Source organism: Chamaea fasciata, unplaced genomic scaffold (assembly GCF_029207755.1).
Source record: "Chamaea fasciata isolate MVZ Bird 193981 ecotype frontalis unplaced genomic scaffold, bChaFas1.0.hap1 SCAF_7, whole genome shotgun sequence".
Lineage (NCBI taxonomy): Eukaryota > Metazoa > Chordata > Aves > Passeriformes > Sylviidae > Chamaea > Chamaea fasciata.
In genome coordinates, this window is record NW_027094092.1 from 46,511,384 (window position 1) to 46,531,419 (window position 20,036).

At 37.8% G+C, this 20,036-nt stretch overlaps 1 protein-coding gene across 4 annotated transcripts in view; it reads left to right on the forward strand.

Moving 5' to 3' along the window:
- The window catches only part of DGLUCY (D-glutamate cyclase), a 47,381-nt gene that overhangs the window by 1,799 nt on the left and 25,546 nt on the right, over window positions 1-20,036 (forward strand). For 3 of the 4 annotated variants that reach the window (XM_066188661.1, XM_066188659.1, XM_066188660.1), the window contains exon 2: window positions 17,188-17,263. Coding sequence is in view for 1 of the 4 variants with exons in the window: in XM_066188658.1 (XP_066044755.1) it covers window positions 19,566-19,610 (45 nt within the window). In the remaining 3 variants the exon portion in view is untranslated. Of the gene's footprint in view, window positions 1-17,187; window positions 17,264-19,565; window positions 19,611-20,036 lie in introns of those variants that run through there. The other variant, XM_066188658.1, reaches the window with a different exon arrangement.

Consider the following 20,036-nt stretch of genomic DNA (forward strand, 5'->3'; position numbering starts at 1 on the left):
AAGAATACTGTTCCATGCTGACGATGCAGATAATAAAGTGATTACTCTGTACATTTCAGTTTAAGATGTGACTGACCTTACCAAATACTACTGCATGATCTGAAAGTTCTTTATTATCACTGAGGGATAACCTGATTTACTTGCAACATGGTCATTCCATTTTAAAAAAAATTAAGACGTTTTACATAGCAGTTTCTCCAGTGTAAAAATGTTTTTGCAGTGGGATTCTTGTGTCATATCCAGAAACAGCAAAGCAGCCCTACTGAATACTTGGAAAGAATCCCACCTTTTGACAGACAAAAGAGCTATACTTGCACTGAAATCCTAAACCTCCTGTCAGTAGTCCATGAGTACGAGACTGTGCTCCAGTTTTCCTTTCAGCTGAACTTTGGGAGCAGTGGAGGGTTAGGCTTGGTTGTGTACTTGACATAAGAGCTATCTACCTTCAGTGGAATTGTCCAGGTGTGGTGGGCTGGTTACATTGCCTCCATCACACAGCAGTATCACATAGCTTTGTGGGTGGCTGTTAGAGGACAGAGTTCTGTCAGCCTTAAGGGTAGATTGGAATTATAGATAGGTGGAAATATACAGGCTACATCTGTGCCAGAAAATAAAACTGATTAGGACTCATTCTGTAAGTGTCAGGGAAGTGGCATGGCATAGCATGGTGCAGCTAAATTCTTTCCCCTTCAAAACAATGGCCTTTCTTTTCACTGCCTCCTGGATTTGTCCAGACAGCATACCATTACTGAGCTATGCCAGCCTCCAGCTTGTACAAAGACATTGCCTGGAAGAATACTGATCAGGGACCCAACTATTCCTGGAAACACGCCAGCAGTCAGAAGTATGGATAATCAGGTGCCAGCACTCAGATTGGGCCTTTGTTCTGTTTAAATCATGATACAGACTGTCACAGAGTCAGATGAGGGAGGAAATTTGGCTCGAGCCTGCAGCCAAAGCAGCATGAGAAAGTCCAGGAAAAGTGTGGCCTTAGACCCAGAGGGACTACAGACTGGTCTGTAAGAGATTTCTTGTTAGTTTGGAGAAGTAAAACCATCCTTGGTATGTAAACTGTGCTTTTAGAAGTGCAGTTTACTGACTGAAAGTGTTACTTGCATTTAAATACATCTCTGTGTGTGCTGCAACACTGAAAAATCCTACTGTTTGTATGATGTGCATACAATAAATAATACAGTAAATTACCCCTCCGGTATTTAAAGGAAAAATATTTGATGTTTAAATAACTAAAAGCTATGGGGCAGTGTGGAGCCAATCATGCTCCACAGTATAAATGGGTTTTGTTTTTTAAGCTGCATTTTCATATTCATGTGCACAATAAGAGCAACCTGACAGGTCAGTCAGCCAACAGTTCAGTGTTTGGGCTGAGCATGTGCTGCGAGTTTGGGAATATGGAGTAACACCGTTCTAAAGATAGATGTCCCTTCTCTACCCCACAACACAACTGTTCAGAAATATGTGTATTTACTTGCCGTTCCTAATTGTGAAAAGAGGGAGGAAAAAATGCTGTGGGAAATACCGACAGGAGAAGATACTATTGAGCTTCATTAAAGAAAAAGTGTCACAACATTTTCTTTTTGGTTCTAAAAGAGGTGGTGTGCCAAGCTGGTTTGAGGGCTGAGGTGAAATTGAAATGCTCAGTGTACAGACTACTGAGAGGAAATGAGAGAGAAAAAGAAGAACATGAGTGCTAGAGCTGCATACTTCCAGGGTGCCAGGGCCTCACAGTTTTGAGGTATTTGATTTACTTTCTTTCTGAAGGGGAGCTGTTTATGGAAATTGTAGTTTCTGTGGAGCTAAAGTTGAAGGTGTTTGGTACATTTTTATGGTCATTGAATTGTGATAGAAATAGGTGTTATTTTCAAATTTTGGAAAGCCAGATGATACAAAATGTTCCCCTTAATCACTCCATGGAGAACATTTGCACAGCAGGGGAAAGAAAAAGGATCAAATTTTGGAAACCACAAAATGAATTTAGGAAAGGACTCACTGTGAAAGACAAACATGACATGAAACAGCTTTTATGTGAGATTTTAGTATAGTATTAGTTCTAGTTTTTAGTTTGCATATCTTCTCTGTGATTTTTATCTTTCGTTTAATCTGAATCTTTGATTGAACATTCTGTGCTTGATAACTGTTACAAAAGTAGACTGGGTAGGTATATTTGCTGTTTAAAGTATTTTTTATGAAACTGCTCTGGGCAACAGTTTTATCTCTCCAAAACCACTTAATGTTTTTACCATGAAAGGAGAAGTTATGCTAAGCATCCAAGTCTTAATAATTCTCTTAGCGGAAGTGGTACAACTCTGTCAGGAAGTGGATCATTTCTTGACAGAGTGCATTTAAGTGTTACTTCTGAAGACTTCTAGGGTCCTGTTTCAGTTGGTATTAATTTCTTCACTGAAAAGTCACTTATTTTTTTCTTCGGTCACTGTACAGTTGTAACTATCATTATTACAGGCAGCACTTTCAAAACTTTAATTACTAAAAGTCTACATGGTTATAAAAGAGAAAAAAAAAAAAAATTTTCATGTTGCTTAGTTTCATATGAGGAAAGGTAAAATTAATTCTTTCCATAGGGGAAAGAAAGCAGCACTAGCCATTGAAACAGAAGTAGGGGTTTATTTCACTTTTTGAACTGCTAAAGCTTAAGGTAGGCAGAAATGGAATTTCTGTTAATAAAAAGAATTTACTTTTGGATCCTAATCCTCACAATAGTTTGAATTTTTTTTTTTCAGATTTGTTGGAGGGAACACTGAGGACTATTCTGCATAATGTTGTCATTAAACCTCAGTAATACTCACTGAGTAAACTCAAAGTCCCTTTCAAAAGACCTGCATTTGAATTCTCACTATTTTGAAAATTTACTGTTAACTTTAGAAAGGAGAAGTTAGTCAAGGTGACCTGAGAGCTAGTGTGATGAAATTAAAACTTTTAACTCATCATAAAGACCATGAGTAAATTCTGATACTTGCAGAAGTTATGGTTCTGTTTTCCTACCCCAGAGAAGGAAGCATAAACATGAGGGAAAAAAAATGTTTAAATGGCAGAACTTAGAGCTGTGCATTGTAGCTCTTAAAGAGAGCCTGCAGAAACAGAGTGAAAAGAGGTGCCACGTAAAATGGAGGGGTAAGGACAATTTTTGAGAAGCATAAATGAAAAAAATCATTTCCACAAGTTTTCTTCTAATGATGCATTTAAAGGTATTGCATCTGTTGAATTACCACAGAGGAAAAAGAGATATTACAGAGGTTCCTTTCCATTTATTTTGAGAGAAGTTGTATGATTGATTTTGAATGTATTCTTTTAAATTTAGGAAGGTAAGATGTCTCCATGAATTGAAATAACAGAAGGGAAAATCTGGAAAAAAATGGATAAATTAAATGTTTCAAACTCATTTGGTGTATCTCCTGGAGTTTGAAAGGAACTGAGACCTCATCAGAAAAATTACAAAAACTTCCATTACTTTCGAGTACTATATCAGGTGACTGGAAGGTACCTCTTAAAACAGCGCATTGTAATATTTTATAATATAACACAATATGATTTAACATAAGCAGCATTACAACTAGAAACACCTTTAAAAGGACCAGAAAAATGACTCGATGAAAGATTACCCTTAGTTTTAAAGAACAAAAAGACACTAAAACGTATTAGAAAACCAGTAGATAAATATGTTTCCATGAACATGGCCTAGATATAAAATACTAATGTAAAAAATCAAGTAGCAAAACCTATGATAGTGAATTACAAATTTTCAATACCTCCAAAAGATGGGGATTTTTAAATTTACCTGCATAATTGACACTGGCACTGTAAATTGCAAGACTTGGGACTAGAGCTAACAGGTAACTAGTATTGAAGCAATTCTATCATTTCATTACTGTTTTTCTTAAATATTTTATTCCGTACTGATTTATTTAGATACAGGATGCAAACTAGGGTATTTCTAGTTCAGCACTGCTGTCTCCAACGCTGTCCAGAAACAGCTGTGTAGTGTCATTACAGTCTATGGTTTAACAATGCAGTCCCTGAGTAATGTTTGCTTTGACTTTGCTGTGTGCTAATGTCTCTGATGACCCATAATATTTTAGTTACAAAAGAGTGTGAAGAAGTGTTACCTTTTATTTCCTCCATGATTTTGTTGCATCTGTCCCTATTTCTTAGGCAAACCCAGAATATGAAGCAGTAGCTTCACCACCTAAAAATATCCAGTAAAATATTTACTGTAGATAATCTGCTGTAGAGGTTATGCACCAGACACTTGGAGTTCTTTGAGCTTTCAATAATCCATGCACAGCCTAATTTCTTTCATTTTTCTTAAGTAGAGGACTTCTAGGGGGGAGCCTAGATTATTTAAATGTTAGAACACTCAGCTTTAATACATCTTTTTCTTTTTTAGTGTAAAGTGTTTGCTGTGACAGTCTTTGAAGAGGATGTCAAACTCCAGTTGGTCAAGAAGGATTTTTACACTCCTTTTGTAAATACTTTGGGATTTGCATTTTCTCTGAAGTGTTAAGACTTCTATGCAAATAAGTGCCCCATTAAGCAGTTTTCCTTTGGCTGTCATTTATTAAGCTTGGCTAAGAGTGAGGTTTGGCATCATCCTTCTTATAACATGTCACATTCAGGCTTACTTTTCTGTTGTGACTGCTTCTTAACGTATTGATGGGGAACATGACAGCAATGCAGATTATTGACATTGTATATAACTCCATTAATTCTGAGGTATTTCAGTCCCCTCACCCCCAAGCATTTTTGAGCTTTAATAAACATTTATACTAGTAACACATCTCTCTCCATTTTTAAAAGAAAGCATTCCTATTCAACCAGATTTTATTCCAGACACCGTTGTAAATTATTTGCTTCCCATTCAACTCAGTGTTGCCTTCCTGCAGCTCTAGTGAGATGCATCTTCAAATTGGAAGGCAGATGAGGCAAATGCTACAGATTCTTAGAATTACTTGTAACATGCAGAGAAGTTAGTGTATAACTGATTAAATCACTTGTTCTCTGAGTTACTGTCTTGCTTTAACCCCAGCCAAGCCCTCACCTCAACCTGCTCACTCACTGCTCCACCAGCAGGATCGGGGAGAGAATTAGAAAAAGCTAGACAACTCATGGTCTCAGATAAAGACAGTTAATAGAGAAAACAGAAGACACAGATACGAGCAAAGCAAAATAAGGAATCACCTCACTGCCTCCCATGGGCAGGCTGGTGTTCAGCCATCTCCCCAAGAGCAGACCCCCGTCACAGTTAATGGTGATTTGGGAAGATGAAATCTGTTTTTCCAACTGTGTCCCCCCTTCCTCCTTCTTTCACCCACTTTATATATTGAAGATGATGCCATATGGACTGGAATATCCCTTTGGTCAGTTTGGGTCACTTTTCCTTGGCCATGTCTCCCCCCAGTCTCCCATGCACCTCTAATTTCCTTGCCAGCATAGTAGGAAGAGAAAAAAAAGGCCTTAGCTCTGTGCAAGGCCTGCTCAGCAATAACAAAAACATCTCTATTGCCATCACCATGTTCAGCCAAATCCAAACCACAGCCCCATACCAACCACTGTGAAGAAAATTAACTCTACCCCAGCTAAAACCAGTTGTAAGGCCCCGAACAACTTGCTTGATGAGACTTCTAGCAGGGCTTACGGTTGTTCACATACTTTGAGTTAGATTCATGGGGGAGATACTGACTAGATATTCTCAAGATATCAACATAAAAGACTTCACTGGTAACTCTAGAAAACCAAAAAACTTTGGCAAAAGTTTTAAAGCAGCATTCAGTCAACATAAACCACTTCTCAAAGTATTAACTTTGCCCATTCAACTTAGTAAACTCAAAGTCCATTCAATTGTAAGTTACTCAGAATTCTAACAAGAAGGAATCGAAAGAAAAAATATACTGAAAAGAACAAACATAGCTACCAACTCCTGGGTTCCAGCAGTGTCCAACTAATAGAAATTCCAAGAGGAGGGAGGTCAAGATGTGCTTGTCTCATGTTTGGCCTTAAATACCCCTTGGCCTCCCTGGGCCCTTCCCCCAGGTGGGACTTCAGTCATTTGGCCACTCAGGAGCTGGGCTGGGAGCTCCAGGGGCAGGTGTGGACTGTTGCCTCCGGTGTCTCAGGGATTGGTGGCCACTGCAGGGCTGGGATAGAGGCTCAGGGGGGTGCATGGGGCAGGGCACTGCCTCACCAGGTAAAGGCCTGACCTGCCTCTTACACACATACATGAAAGGTTTTGAGCCAGCAGTCCTTCCAGTCTGTCACACCAGCACAGAAACATGAATCTATAATGTGGTGTGGCCTTATGATATCTTCCCGCCCAAGAATTTGGTTTTGGCAGTAGTGAGTTGTGAGATGCTTGCCATTATTTTCCTGCTTCTTTCGATAACAAATTGATTAAACTGTTCCACTGTGTGACAGTATATTTCTTTAGAAAACTGTGATTAGTGGAGGTACTGATTTGGTTTATGCATAAGATAAAATAATTACTTTTGGATAAGAAGTACCAAAACAAGAGAATTATAAATCATTTGAGTTTGGACAGGAACTCACTCCAGTCTCTGAACACTATCCTTTGATGGATATATAAGGAGGAGACGGAGAGGATTTCTGAGGAAGTCATCAGTCTAAGTGCTTTGACAAACAGCAAGTGTTAATCCCTTATTTAATCTTGTGTCTCAAGGCAGACCGTACCCATGTTTTCTGTAGCCTTTTATGTACCCTTCCTAACTTTGGATATGCCATGGAAAAGTAATCATGCCTCCTCTAAGACAACAGTTGCTTAATCTTTCCAGTGCCTGTCTTGTGTGCAGAAGTAAATGCCTTCACACCACCCACACACCCCAGGAGAGCAGCCTTCCCCCACTCCCTGCCTCTGCTGCGGTAACAGCGACATCCATTTGCCTTCAATTACAGAGTTAAGGATGTTGTTGTCACAGCGGAAGGTGACGTTAAGCGTCTCTCACATCATCACTTGTCTCTTCCTATTATTGCTTTTACTTTTTTATATCTAAGAGTGCATCCTCTTGGATAGTTGAAGCTATGGGCTACAATTTAATCTGGTTTGGCCTTATTGATTTGGTAGTTCTGTTTGGTTTTGTAAACTTTATTTTTGTTGGGATTCTTAAATTTGACTAATATAGAAGGCATATACTCTTATTAAACCAGAGCCTTTTCTAGAATAACCACAAAACCAAAACATTTAAAGAAACTCTGCCTATCCATTTATTAATAATGATACCATCCCTAATTTGTAGCATGTTCATTGCTAATCCTCATGCATTTACTTTGGAGAAACTTACCTCTTGTCTTTCCTGATTATTTTCTTGTCTTACATCTACCTATTAACTCAACATATTCATGCAATAAATATTCCAGGTGTCATATTACCCACAATATTCATAAGTTGTTTCAAGGAAGCCATGAGTGTATTCTGATTTATTACAAAAAGATCTAATGAATTAATCCTAGATGTTATTTTATAGGTGGTATCAAGGCTATTTTCAGCAAAAGTTTCAATCTCTAATTAAAAAGGTACAGCTTTACCAACAAGTGTTCAGTGCAGGTAAGAGATTACATCACAATGCAATAATACTGAAGAGTCCTTGCTACAGCTGGACAGGATTCAGACTTCATGCTTAGCAAGATGCAGACTCAGAACGAAAAGCTGCCCCCCAAAATTTCTTACTCATGTGCTATGATGAAAGCCCTTGGAAGACAACTGTAAACTTGGAAAACTCTGACCTTTTTCACTGAAGCTGATAAATACTGTAAAGGTCAGAAATTGGTTGTCCATCAGAAGTATGTGTCTATCAGGTACAAAATCAGCCATTTATAAGTGTGGCATCCTCTCTATTCCTGTTTATTTTTAAGAAAGACATTTGAGATGCTTTATTTCTGCAGAGCTCATGAACCCAAGGTCCCTGAAGTTAGATGCATTTCTGTTAATATTCTTATATTTTTAATATACGTAGTTTATATCCTAAACAATGCCCACTTAATGCACTTTATTTCATGTATTTTCTTTTGTACACTTAATAACCATGGAAAAATCACATACTGATCATTCTATTATTTGAACTATAAGTTATGCATTTTGGACTTTTATTCTGTTAAATTAATTCAGTCTTGAAATAACTGTTTAATTGGGAACAGTTTGCTTTATGTCATCAACCATGGAATTAATACATATATATTATTTATGTACATATATATATATACTTTTTCTTTGCCTAGATTTTGAAACCACGTACAGATCACAATATTTCCCTCCTTCAAAAGGAGTGGAAAATATTGTGTAATATTATCCGAACTGAAGCTGTATCTACTCAGAATGCTTGCTTTTTAAACTTTCTACTAAATGGGGGGGGAGAGGTTAAACATGTTTATTGTTTGATGCAAAAGACACAGATTTGCTTTTTTTAAATACGGTTTCATATTCTTTTATATGCCTTCTGTAAACTAGATCTTTGATGTCTAGCAAGAAAGTCTCACTTCTTTCCAGTCTTATATTTTAATGCTCTGGTGAGCTTGCATTACTTCTGACAATTTTCTCATGGACACAATGATTGTATATCTCATATATCTGCAGTTTGAAGTGCTTAATAGATTCAAAATCAGCCTTGTATAGCAAGCTTTCTATGTCAAACTCAGTTAGTTTATAAAGACAAGTATTATGAGAATAGAAAAGAAATTTCCATTAGGGAAATCTGTCAGTAGAGAATGAAGTTTGAAAGTCATTAGGTACCATCATCTCTTCAAATGTTTTAGTAGTAGTAACTATTTTTTTAATAGCAGTCTCCTACTTCTCCATCAGTCTGACTGGAAATCACAGCAGTTTCTAGTAACTGATGCCTGTTCATCTTCATTCTAACTGATTAAAATCCTGTCTTTTCAATCTGTAATGAGAAACACCTTGGTCCTGTATTCAAATCATAATGTTCTTCTATCCGCATATTATTAAAAATACTTCCTGGTAGTTATGATACAGCAATGTATCATGAAATACACCTTGCTCTGTTTGATTTTTATTTGGTTATATTTCCAAGTAGCTGAACAATTATCCATTCTGTGTAGGTTTATTTTTTTCTGTCCAGAAACACTGTTCCTAAATATACTCCACCTTCAAAACTCCAGGTGGTCCCAAAAATGTGTCTTTGTACTAATTATATTAAAAGAGAAGTTACATAAATGGGCCTGGGTTTGAATCAAACTCATTGCTCCCTTTCCCCCACAACTAAAATCCTGCACATTTGACTAATCTTTTGGAGACAAACCCCACAACTTTTCAGAGTTGTTCTTCAAATGTGAATGCTTTATTTTAATTGTATATTTAGACTTGGAGCACATTAATGCAAGCTGCTGAGTGCTTTTAATTTGTCTTTTCTTTTGTCACTGCATATACTGTGTAGCTTGACCCTTCTTTGGAAAGAGATATTGCTGAAAATTGCTGGAACACTCATGTAAGATGCTTGTCTCAAGAGGAAATATATTTATGGAATTAGGATTAAAAGAATGCCTGTGTTTGTAGATTTCATTTTAATACAAAGACAGTTTTGTTACTTTTAAATATATTGGCTTTGAAAGTGAAATCCTAATGAAACAGTCCATGCAAAATTCTTAGCAGTTGTATCTAGACAGTTTTCCAAGTAAACTAATTTAGGAGGTAGCTGGTGAAATCCATATGAAACGCTGCAAGCTGCAGTTATATGGGATAAAGTCCACTTAGATATCAGTTTTTATATTAACTTTACAAACAAAGAAATGTCCCTTAGTTCCAAAGTTTCTGAACCAGAGGTCATGAAATGCTGGAAGGATAAACCAGCTAGGTTTTGTGAATGTTTCCTCTGCTTTTGAGCTCTTCCTTAGGGTATGCATTATTGATCACTATCAAAACCAGGATACTGGGCTAGATGTAACTTTAATTCTATCTTCTGAAGAGCACTGTTTTAATAATATTTTGAATTATTTGGACTTTATGTATATATTAACTCTACCACGAAACTGTTCAGTCTCTATGATGTAATGTAAATTGAAAATCCATTTCAGAGAAGGAGGAGAATTCAGCCAGATGAGAAACTAATGCTCAAACAAGCCAGGAGTCTTTTCTCATTTGAAAACAAAATAAACCGAAACTTAGCACACTCCCCATACTTAGGATATATAATAAGTTATGTGAAAAAAAGTCCAAGAACAAAAATGGTTACTCTTTAAAAATGCTTCCTAAATAGGAATATCAGAGAATGGTTTGGGTTGGAAGGGACCTGGAAAATCATCTAGTTCTAATCCCTCTGCCATGGGCAGGGCCACTTTCCACTCGACCAAGTTTCTCAAAGCCCCTTCCAAACTGGCCTTGAGCACTTCCAGAGATGGGCAGCCTGGGTCAGTGCTTCACCACCCTCTCAGGAAAGAATTTCTTCTCAATATCTAACCTAGCCCTACGCTCTTTCAGTTTAAAGTTTAAGGTGCATTATTACAATTTCCTATCTGGCATGTATACAGAAACCAGGAAATAGGATCAATGGTTGCTAAGCAGACAAAACGAGAGCTAAACCTTATTTCTGAACTGTGTGGTTCATCAGTACTAGTTACATCAAGGTTGTTAGCTTGTTTCGTATATGTGTTTATAAAAAGCAAGTGTGTTGCTTATATATTTTTCTGTCTTTATGCTAACTTTTCTGTCACGTCTTTCTTTATGTAGCTCTGCATATAGGATATGGCTTGTATGCAAACGTATGTGCAGCTGAAGTACAATGCAGCAAATGTTTAAGTACTTTGTCTGTCCTTGAGCTCAATGGGACTAATTATCTGCTTATCTCTTTTACTTATGTTCATAGAAGTACTAGAGGTCTGAGTCTTTTAACTGTAAGCTCTGTGGTAAGGTTTTAGGCACATTTACATCTATCATATCTGGGAACAAAACTCAAAAAAAAAAAGTAAAAGCTTAAACTTTAATATTAAACTTTTATGTTGCTTCTATACAAAATATAGGCTGAATTTTCGAATTAGAGCACACCAAGATACCAATCGCTACATTGTATTTATATCATTAAAACATAAAATGAGGTCATAGAAATGTAAAACATTCAGCCATTACCTTCATATTCTTTGGTAATGAAAATCAAAATTATGACATCAGGATCCCTTTTAAGCCAGCTATCCCTTTTAAGTCATCTCTTTTAACTGCTTTTTTTAAAAAAAGTTTCAATGGCGATAAAAGGTTTGAGATATGTATACAGATCTTACTCTATTCATGGAACATAGGGAAAAGCAGTACAAGTTCAGGATTAACTCTATGAGCTAGAAAGGCAACTGCATTTTTTCTACGTCTTGAGCCCTTTGCTGATACTGCTCATGAACACAGTGGTTTGAGATGTTCAGTCTGCCTGCTGTAATTGTGTAAAGCACTGAACATTTACAAAATGAGAGTGTTTAGTCAACTAACAACCTGATCTAATCTGTCACCAGGAACTTAGATGTGAAGTTCCTCATGTGTGTGGACTGGGCTGGGACCAGCAGGAAGCAGAGCTTCTGAGCTGCTCCCTTGCAACTGCTGCACAGCCACGGTGCTGCTGCCACCAGTGGTAATGCCCCGAGGGTGCCCTGACAGAGTGACTGCATCATAAGCACCCACATGCTGTGGGATCAGGCTGCCCAGGACAGTTTGATAAGAGCCTGTACCCTTTCAGGCCCTTAAAAGTAAGGTAATTGAGAATTTTCTTTTCAGGGCACAATGCTTCAGTTCAAGCCCACCTTTCTTACATGCACTATGGCAACCTCTGGCTATGGTGTAACATTCTCTGCTTTGCCAAGAGTTGCTGTGCTGGATGAGGGCAGTTGTCCAGTGCAAATTGCATCATATACTGGTCTTGAATGACTGTTTTGAGTTCAGAAATGGTGAGGGCAACTGTTGGCACTCTGCAGCACCAACACACCGCTTGCAGAAGGTCTCTTCCCATGGTCAGCATGATTGCCAGTTGCCTATAAAATTAGTTAATTCCTGATTCCTGTGGATGACTGGACAATCAGGTCAGTGTAGCTTGGTTGAACTGCCACATCATCCAGGTCTCCACTCACATTACTGTGCAGCTGAAGTCCTCAAGGGCTCACATGCTGTAGAGTTTCATACTTTCTCTGTATAGGTGGGGAAGAAGAGTTAGCAGTGATGTAGAGTTCTTCATTTGGGCCCACCAAAAGGGGCTTTGACTGTTCAGGATTATAACCCAGTCATTCTACAAGTTCTTGTTCACAAGTTCAGGAATGATGACGATTATTGTTGATTATTTATGGGGTCTATGATGCAGTCTATCAAATAAGTATGTAACATCTGTGGTTTTCAGAGCTTGGGCATCTTCACTAGGGACAAAGCAGCAGTCTCTTCTCCAAAAGGACTGTGGTATTTTCAGCCTTAAACTACATGTCTAATTACTGATAGCACTGGTCATTGCTATTCCTTGTCATTGTCCTGCTCTACTTAGTGTTGGTGAAACACGCCCTGAGCTCTTGCAGATAGAGGACAAACGTTTCTGCAGGTGCCTGGCTGCACCAAACAGACCATTGAGAGCAGTTTCCAGGTCAATGAAAACATAGTAATGCTGCCATAATTTGCTTCCAAAACTTGGAACCTTTCAAGTTAGAATGGATGCTGCAGAACAAAGTTGTCCAATGTTGCAAATTAACATTTATTATGAGGGCAGGTCCAAGACAAAATAATAGTCCAATTGCAGACCGTTTTCTATCACACAGTACAGTTGCTAACAGCAATTTACCTATACTTACTCCTGAAAGTTGCAGTGAGGTTTTCTTGGAGATCCTGCCACAGATTCATCTGATTATCCATACAGCACTACTTAAGCCTGGAGGTTCATCAGGGAAATGATGCTCTGTCCTTTTGAGCTGTTCTCATTACTTCTGGTTCTTGGAGTTGAAGGAAGCAGTGGTACCATGAAAGTTAATATCTCTTCACAGGTGTGTGTGGAGGCAGAGATGTTTGTTCTTGGTAGTTTGGAGAGGTACAATTCAATGGAAGTTCCCCACACACAGCCTACTGAGACACCCACATCTCAAGGACACTTTGTGTAAACACATGGGCTGGAATAATTTCTTTAGTGACCACTGCTGAGGAGAATTGCTTGGTGAGCAGTGGGGGGTGCAGTGACAGCACCTGCTGGCAGATATGTGAACACAAAAGGAGTGGCATAATCCTGGAGGTAGCCTGAAAGACCTGACAGCAGGAGCATGACACTTTTTTTTGGGAGCATGGTTCTATTTTCATGATGTGTAGGTAGCAGAACATCACTTACCTACTTACCTTCAGATGGAATTCCTTGGTAGGAATGAGCACCCCATCAGCCCTGTGACCATGCATGACATTATTGGGTGTAACCTAGGTGGTGACATATGTTCTTATCAAAACAAGCACCTGTGGCTGCTACCTTGCCAACAAAGTACAAGTCACTGCACTTTGTCCTATGGACTTCCACTTTCTTTCCTTCTGAATAAGACTGGAAGGAAAAATTTCCCTCACTTTAGGAGTTTTTGTCCAGCCAATGCCCATCACCTTGGCTGCTGTGTGCAGTGTTAGCTGACCAGTGCTGCCACAGGGGTATGGGAGAGGCTGGCACTGGTGGCCTGCAGCAAGATCCCCCTGCATTCTTGGGCTGTCTTGGTGCCAGAAGAGGCCAAGAGAGATACTAGAGAACTGGTATCTGGACCCAGCACAAAGAATTGTGGAGCAATTCTAAAGATCTTTAGCTCAGCATAGATCGGGAAACAATATTTAAATACCATCCTCATGCCCTCTTATCATCTTATATAAAAACAACCATTGGTGGATCATCTGCAGTCTCTTCTTGCTATTGGTGAGTATTCCTGTTAGCAAAGTGCAAGGCATGAATGTAGCAGTTTTAAATCTTGATGAATTTCTTAGTCTCTTCTTAGATGTATACTGTGTCTTACCAAAGGTGCATGTAAATGAAGTGGCTGTTCTGAAACTTGTTGGTCATTTGTATTTGTAAGGTGATGAGGCAGGAATGCAGATATTAGGATATGACCCAAGGGGTTGGAAGGGTGTGTGAAGTCACGAGCGCTCATCCTTTGCAGGATAAAGAAGCCCAGATGACTGGGATCTTGCATAGGTTGTGCCTGTGCAAGGGCAGGGCCCGATGTGAACTGTTCTCTAGTCTCTGCCCATGTTTCTCCACCTGAGAAACAATTTATTTTGTCCCAGAGCAGAAGCTGAGCGTAAAGTAATACCAATGCAGTGGTCTCAGGAGCATACAGTGCTGCCTGAAATGGCTGCTTTGAAACCGGTAATTGCTTTCTGTTATTTGCTCTTAATATGCTGAAAGAAACTAGATGTTGTGTACCTTTTTTACAAATAAACAAGATTGCATCGAAGACACATTGATTCTATCATCAATTTCTCATCCTGACATAATCTGCATGATCTCAAGTGTAGGCTGGCTGCTTTAAGCAGCAGACAGAACACTATAGGAAGTTAATTTGAATTTCTATTTGCAGTCCTCACCTAAAGGTGCATAAGCTTCAAAGGCAAATACCCTATATTTCAGATGCAAAGTTAAATAATAATTTGCTGGATGAACTACTGCCTGAAAATACACAACACACTCCCCTTTGAGAATGATACACAAAGATCTTCTATGCTTTGAAATGATTCATAGCAGCTGGGAAGAAAAAGGATCATTAATTGAGTCTTCAAATAAAAGATCACAAGTGTAACAGAAGACCCTGCTGGAAAATCAAATGGACTATATTTTCAGAGAAGCTTGTTCTTTTCACAGAAGTCTGCTGGCAGAATTTCAAATCAGCTTGATGATTAAACAGCAGGTCATTTAAAGTGTGTTTACGTTAACAAGCCTCTGTAACCATATTCATACTAGGGCAAGGCATAGTACACAAAGAGTTCCATAGATTATAATTAGTTTAGATTACTTTTCATTATGTATTGGTAAAGGCAGCCCATGAGCTGGCTCATGTTTCATGTTACCCTGCTGTTCCTGTTCATGCAGCAGTAGCTTTGGGCAAGGTATCTGCGTGACAGTATCTAAAAAACCCTGCCCAGAAGTTTTAAGTAGTGACCCTTGCACTTTAATGGCCCATGATCCCATACATGCCACCACCCATTCTTATTATCAAACTTTAAACTGAAAATAGGACAAAAGTGATATAAGCAATGCAAGGTTGTATTTCATAAGAGTCTTTGGGCTCCTTGCAAGCAAGTCTCTAGATTACGCTGCATTAAACCAAATTCTTATTAGTCTGCCAGTGCCACTGGAGAAACAGACCTGTAATTCCTAACACCAGAAATTGGTGTTAACTACTTTGCAGTGTTCAAACCTGTTTATTAGCCTTACCCCCGATACTTTTTACAGGCTGTGTATTCTTATGTGTTCCATTTTTGAAACCATAAAAATGCTATTTTTTTACTTCTATTTCATTAATTCACTTGATATGCGTGAAGGCAAAGTAGTCACACTGACACTTCTGAAGAATGTTTTAATCCTTTGTGTTATTACATAATTTCTTGATTTGTTTTTATCTGGTGTGATTTAGCACAGCAGTATGGACCCACCCACTGCATCTCAAAGTATAATCTCTCTGACACTTAAATGACATTTTTCCATTTCCTTGGGTAATGAATAATTTACAGTGTGGGCCTGTATAGAATCTATGTTCATATTTAAATATCCATGAAATTTACAGATATACTTTTTCATTTTGAAAGCTTTAAGGTAATATAAAATGTTTCACTTACTGCTCTTCCTTCTTTTTCCATAACAAGCTTATATTCTGTAGATTGTAAAAGCACTTCATAAACTGTAGTTTGTAAGATACATAACTTTGTAAGGCTGGTTGGTGGTTCCACTGTCAGAAATTAAGAAGGAAATAATTAGAAAAACTATGCTTAAGCCAAGCCTGCCTAATATTAAAAGGAATATATAGATATAGATATAGATATATATTCACCTATGAGTATAGGTGGGGTCAGAGGAGTCTAAATCTTGCAAGTCTCAGAAAACATTTGTGAATTTATTGTGCATTATGATTTCTGATGTTAGACTATTTTGTCTCACACTGGGAACAGAAAAAGCTTGTTTAAGATTAAAAATTGAGAGGTTGAGGTACAACTGAGACATACATCAAGTATTTAAATTAAAAAGAGCTAGTGAGAGGAGAGAAGGCATCCAAACTCCCATATTGCCAGAGGATGCAGTCAGACAAACCAAAGAAGCAAGTGCTACAAAGGTCTGCCCAGTTTGGAATTACGGAGATAGGGGTCTGAGCTCAGGGAGGAAAAGATGCAGAGATAAAGGCACACTGTAGACAAAGAGGAAGAAAATAAGGAATAGCCTGGAAGATACAAAGAGGCTACTCTGTCCATCATGGAAGTCATCTGAAATGCAGGGCAATCTCTTTCTTAAATCTTGTCTGGAACTATGTTTTTCTTGCTTCATGTCTTCCTCTCAACATACTTTTTTCCTTGCAGGAGTTGTGGAGTTTGGGGGAGGTAGAACATACTCTTTACAATCAGTTACAAATATGAGGCTTAGAACCAGTCCTGTTGCAATCACCTGAAGCAAAGATCAGCACAGCATTCCACTCAGTCACCTGTATTCAACTAGTGCTCTGAGAACAACATGTAGAAAGGCTTAATGACTTAGAGCTTCAAGTGGCAACTGGGGATCACAGTTTCTAATAAAAAAGTATTCACCCTCCAAATCTGGCTTTCTTGAAAATTGTTATTGTCTTGGTAATGAGATATTTTGAAAATCATCTGGGCCAAATTAATCACATAGTGTATATCTGCTTAATTCCACTGAAGTGGTACTGCACAAGTATTTACTGAATGAAGATGTCAACTAACAATTTTATGTTACTTATTAAAGCCAGACCCAAGATCTGTTTAGAACTTTAATCAAAATGGTATTGTACTTTTACCAAACTGTACTTCCTGACTGCCATTTTGATACAAAGAGAGCTTTTTCTTGCATATTTATATGTATCTTCATAATATAATGTCATTTCAATACAATATTGTTTCTGACAAATTGATTCATTATTCTAAATCCTGATCTGGCATAAGCTAAACTCTCATCACTGCCTGATCACACAGCTCCCTGCATCATTTTCATCTCTTTCCAGCTTTGAAGTTTTGTCATCCTTGTCAAGCTCTGGAAGTGGAGGTCAGGATATGGTAGTACTCGCAAATCAATAGTAGGTAAGTGTCATCTTAATGTCTCAGACAGCAATGTATTTTAATACTTATCCATTTAAGTTCAATATGTAAAACTCAAGATAGATGAAATACATTGAACCTTCATGAAAACTCTAAAAAGAAAAGTGTTTATTATGCTTCTAATGTGGAAGCAGATGTTCAGGAAAATGTTCAACAAGAAGGAACTTCATGCTTCAGTGCTATGAAACTACTATATTTGTTGTTGGTGTTGAAAGTCAGGGAGTCTGATGTGACCAACATGACTTACAAGGTCTTTTTTCAGACTGGGTTATGAAATTTGCCATTATGCAGCCAGTCAATGACCTGATTTTCAAATGGTCTTTGCACAGGATTCTATCTGGTCTGCTTTAGATGTTCATTCCATGAAAGACAACACACTGGAAAGCCTGATCTTAGGAGGTGTTTGAGAGGACACCACACAGGATTCCCTCAGGCACAACAGCCATTTTATGAGCTCTATCAGCCTCTTCTTTTGAGGCCTTTTTAACAACCTGCATGTTGTCTTTACTTGTGTCATGATCCAGCATACTGATACTATCATTATCTGGAGCTACCTCAGAGCAAAGTAAAGGAATTAAGAAACTTCTGCCAAGGCACAGATCCTGCTAACTGATTAACCACTGTCTCAAACTGCTTGGAGTGCTGCTTGGGGCCCCTATGAGGTCAGTCTGTACACTTCATTAGGCAGAAAAAAATGGAAAAGATACTTAAAGATCCTAATTGCCTTCATGCTTTTCCCCAGTCATTCCAAACATGCCATGTTCATGAAAGCTCCAAGGATTTTTCAGGAAGTTCTGGAGATGGTTGGGCAGTCTAAACCTGACTACGCCTCCTAGCTTAGAGAAATAGCATACTGCACTTCCAACTATTTGTGGGCAAGTCATATAGCAAAAGCTGGATTTTACTGTGAGCATATCACCGGTTTTGTCTATCCAAATTTAGTAATTAATAAACAAAATAACAGCACAACCTATACAGAAAATGCACAGCAAATATGGTGATCTAAAGTTAAAACTCAGAATGTTGATCAAATTGAATTTTTCCTATTATATAAAATCACCACAGCAAGGTTAAGTCTTGTTGCACTGTGCTTATATGAAGTTAATATTTAAATAATTCACTTTCTAACCAGTCATCATCAATAGTATACATTTATTCACAAGTAGGAGCAACAGGCCCAAGTGCTTCCTTATGGTATGTACAGCTGACATTTCAGCATTACTGATATTGATAGTCCTGTAGCTTGTTAGTCACTTGCTGTCATATGAACCAAAAACTTTTAGGAGCCTACATGTTTGCTGATAAAATCTCATAGGTGCTTTCATTTCTGCTGCTGGGCACACACTTTATGAGAGGACAATCAGGCTTTCTCAACATCAGAACAGGGCATTTATGACAAAATACCTAGCTAAAGACAGCTTTTGTTCCAGACTAGTTTTCTGAACTTCAGACTGTCTTTTAAGTCTGAGTAAACTAGTAGTTCATCAGTAGCAGGCCGTCAATCCTACAGACAATTTAGATGGTTTTAAAGATCCTCGGACACAAAGGAAAATTATCTGAAAGAAACTAATGAACACATCTGGAATGTTTTATTAGAATCACTGTATTTAGTTTGAAATCTCTTGAATTAATCATTCCAGAGTGGTGTTAGAAATTCTCTTTACAGTAAGAATAGTGTATCTTAAATTGATACGTATAGGCCTGAATTAGTACTCAGCAACATCTCTATATCCAACATCTTGTTATCTTTAAAGTGTGTGTTTGGAATTGTTCATGATTTCATAATGAAGACTATTTTTGTACAGCATGCAGAGTGATAATGTAAAAGCAGTAAAGAAGAGCTAGAAAGCAGTAAGTTGCAGTTCAGAAAAAAGACTATTTTCTTTTGGCTGACAGTGTTATATAAAGATTTCAGAAGTAAAAATAAATGCAAAGTTTACTCTAAATTTCAGTGCACCCAATTTAACCTTTCAGAGCTCTGCAAACTCTGGGAAATATTTTGGACAGACTAGGATGAAAGTATCATTTCAGTCAAAACATACCACTACTCTTCAAATTAATTACAGAATGATTGTTCAGACATATAAATTTTCATACTATTCCACTTCACTCTCCAATTGTGAGAGAGAAACTTTGTACTATCATAGTCACAGAACAAAACTGTGGACCTTTAACAGAAAAGTTAACTTTTGCTAGAAGGGTTTAATATCTCATTATATATTAATTCGGTAGCATCTTTTAAAAAGAGCAGCACAGCTTCTTTTATATTTATTACTTCTTTTGAATGACATCAAGAATGGCTTGTTCTGAATTAAAGAAAAACTTGGAGGTTGGTAATTTGATTGATTGGAGGATAGTTCAGTTTCTTTACCTAAAAGTGACCAAGGTTAAAATCATATGCAGCCAAGTTATTATTTTAGCCAGACCTAACTCTTTTTCCTAATAGTGATGTAATAAACCCTTTTCAGTTATTAGTAGCTCAGGTTGAGAGAAAAGCTTTGTGTGAATTTTGTCTGGATTACAGAAAAATTACATTTTAAATCTTCAAAAGAAGTAAAAAGAGGCAGATATTGATTGTAATTAGGAAACCTATTTCTGTACCTGCTCCAGACTGTGTGACAAGGGACTTTAACATCTCTGTGTGTGCTTTTCCAGTGGAAGAATAGCCACAGGAGTATTCACTTCTGCATAATTAATATTTGAAAACCATAATACATGTGAAATGTATTACAGTGACATTTTCTGAATATAGTTC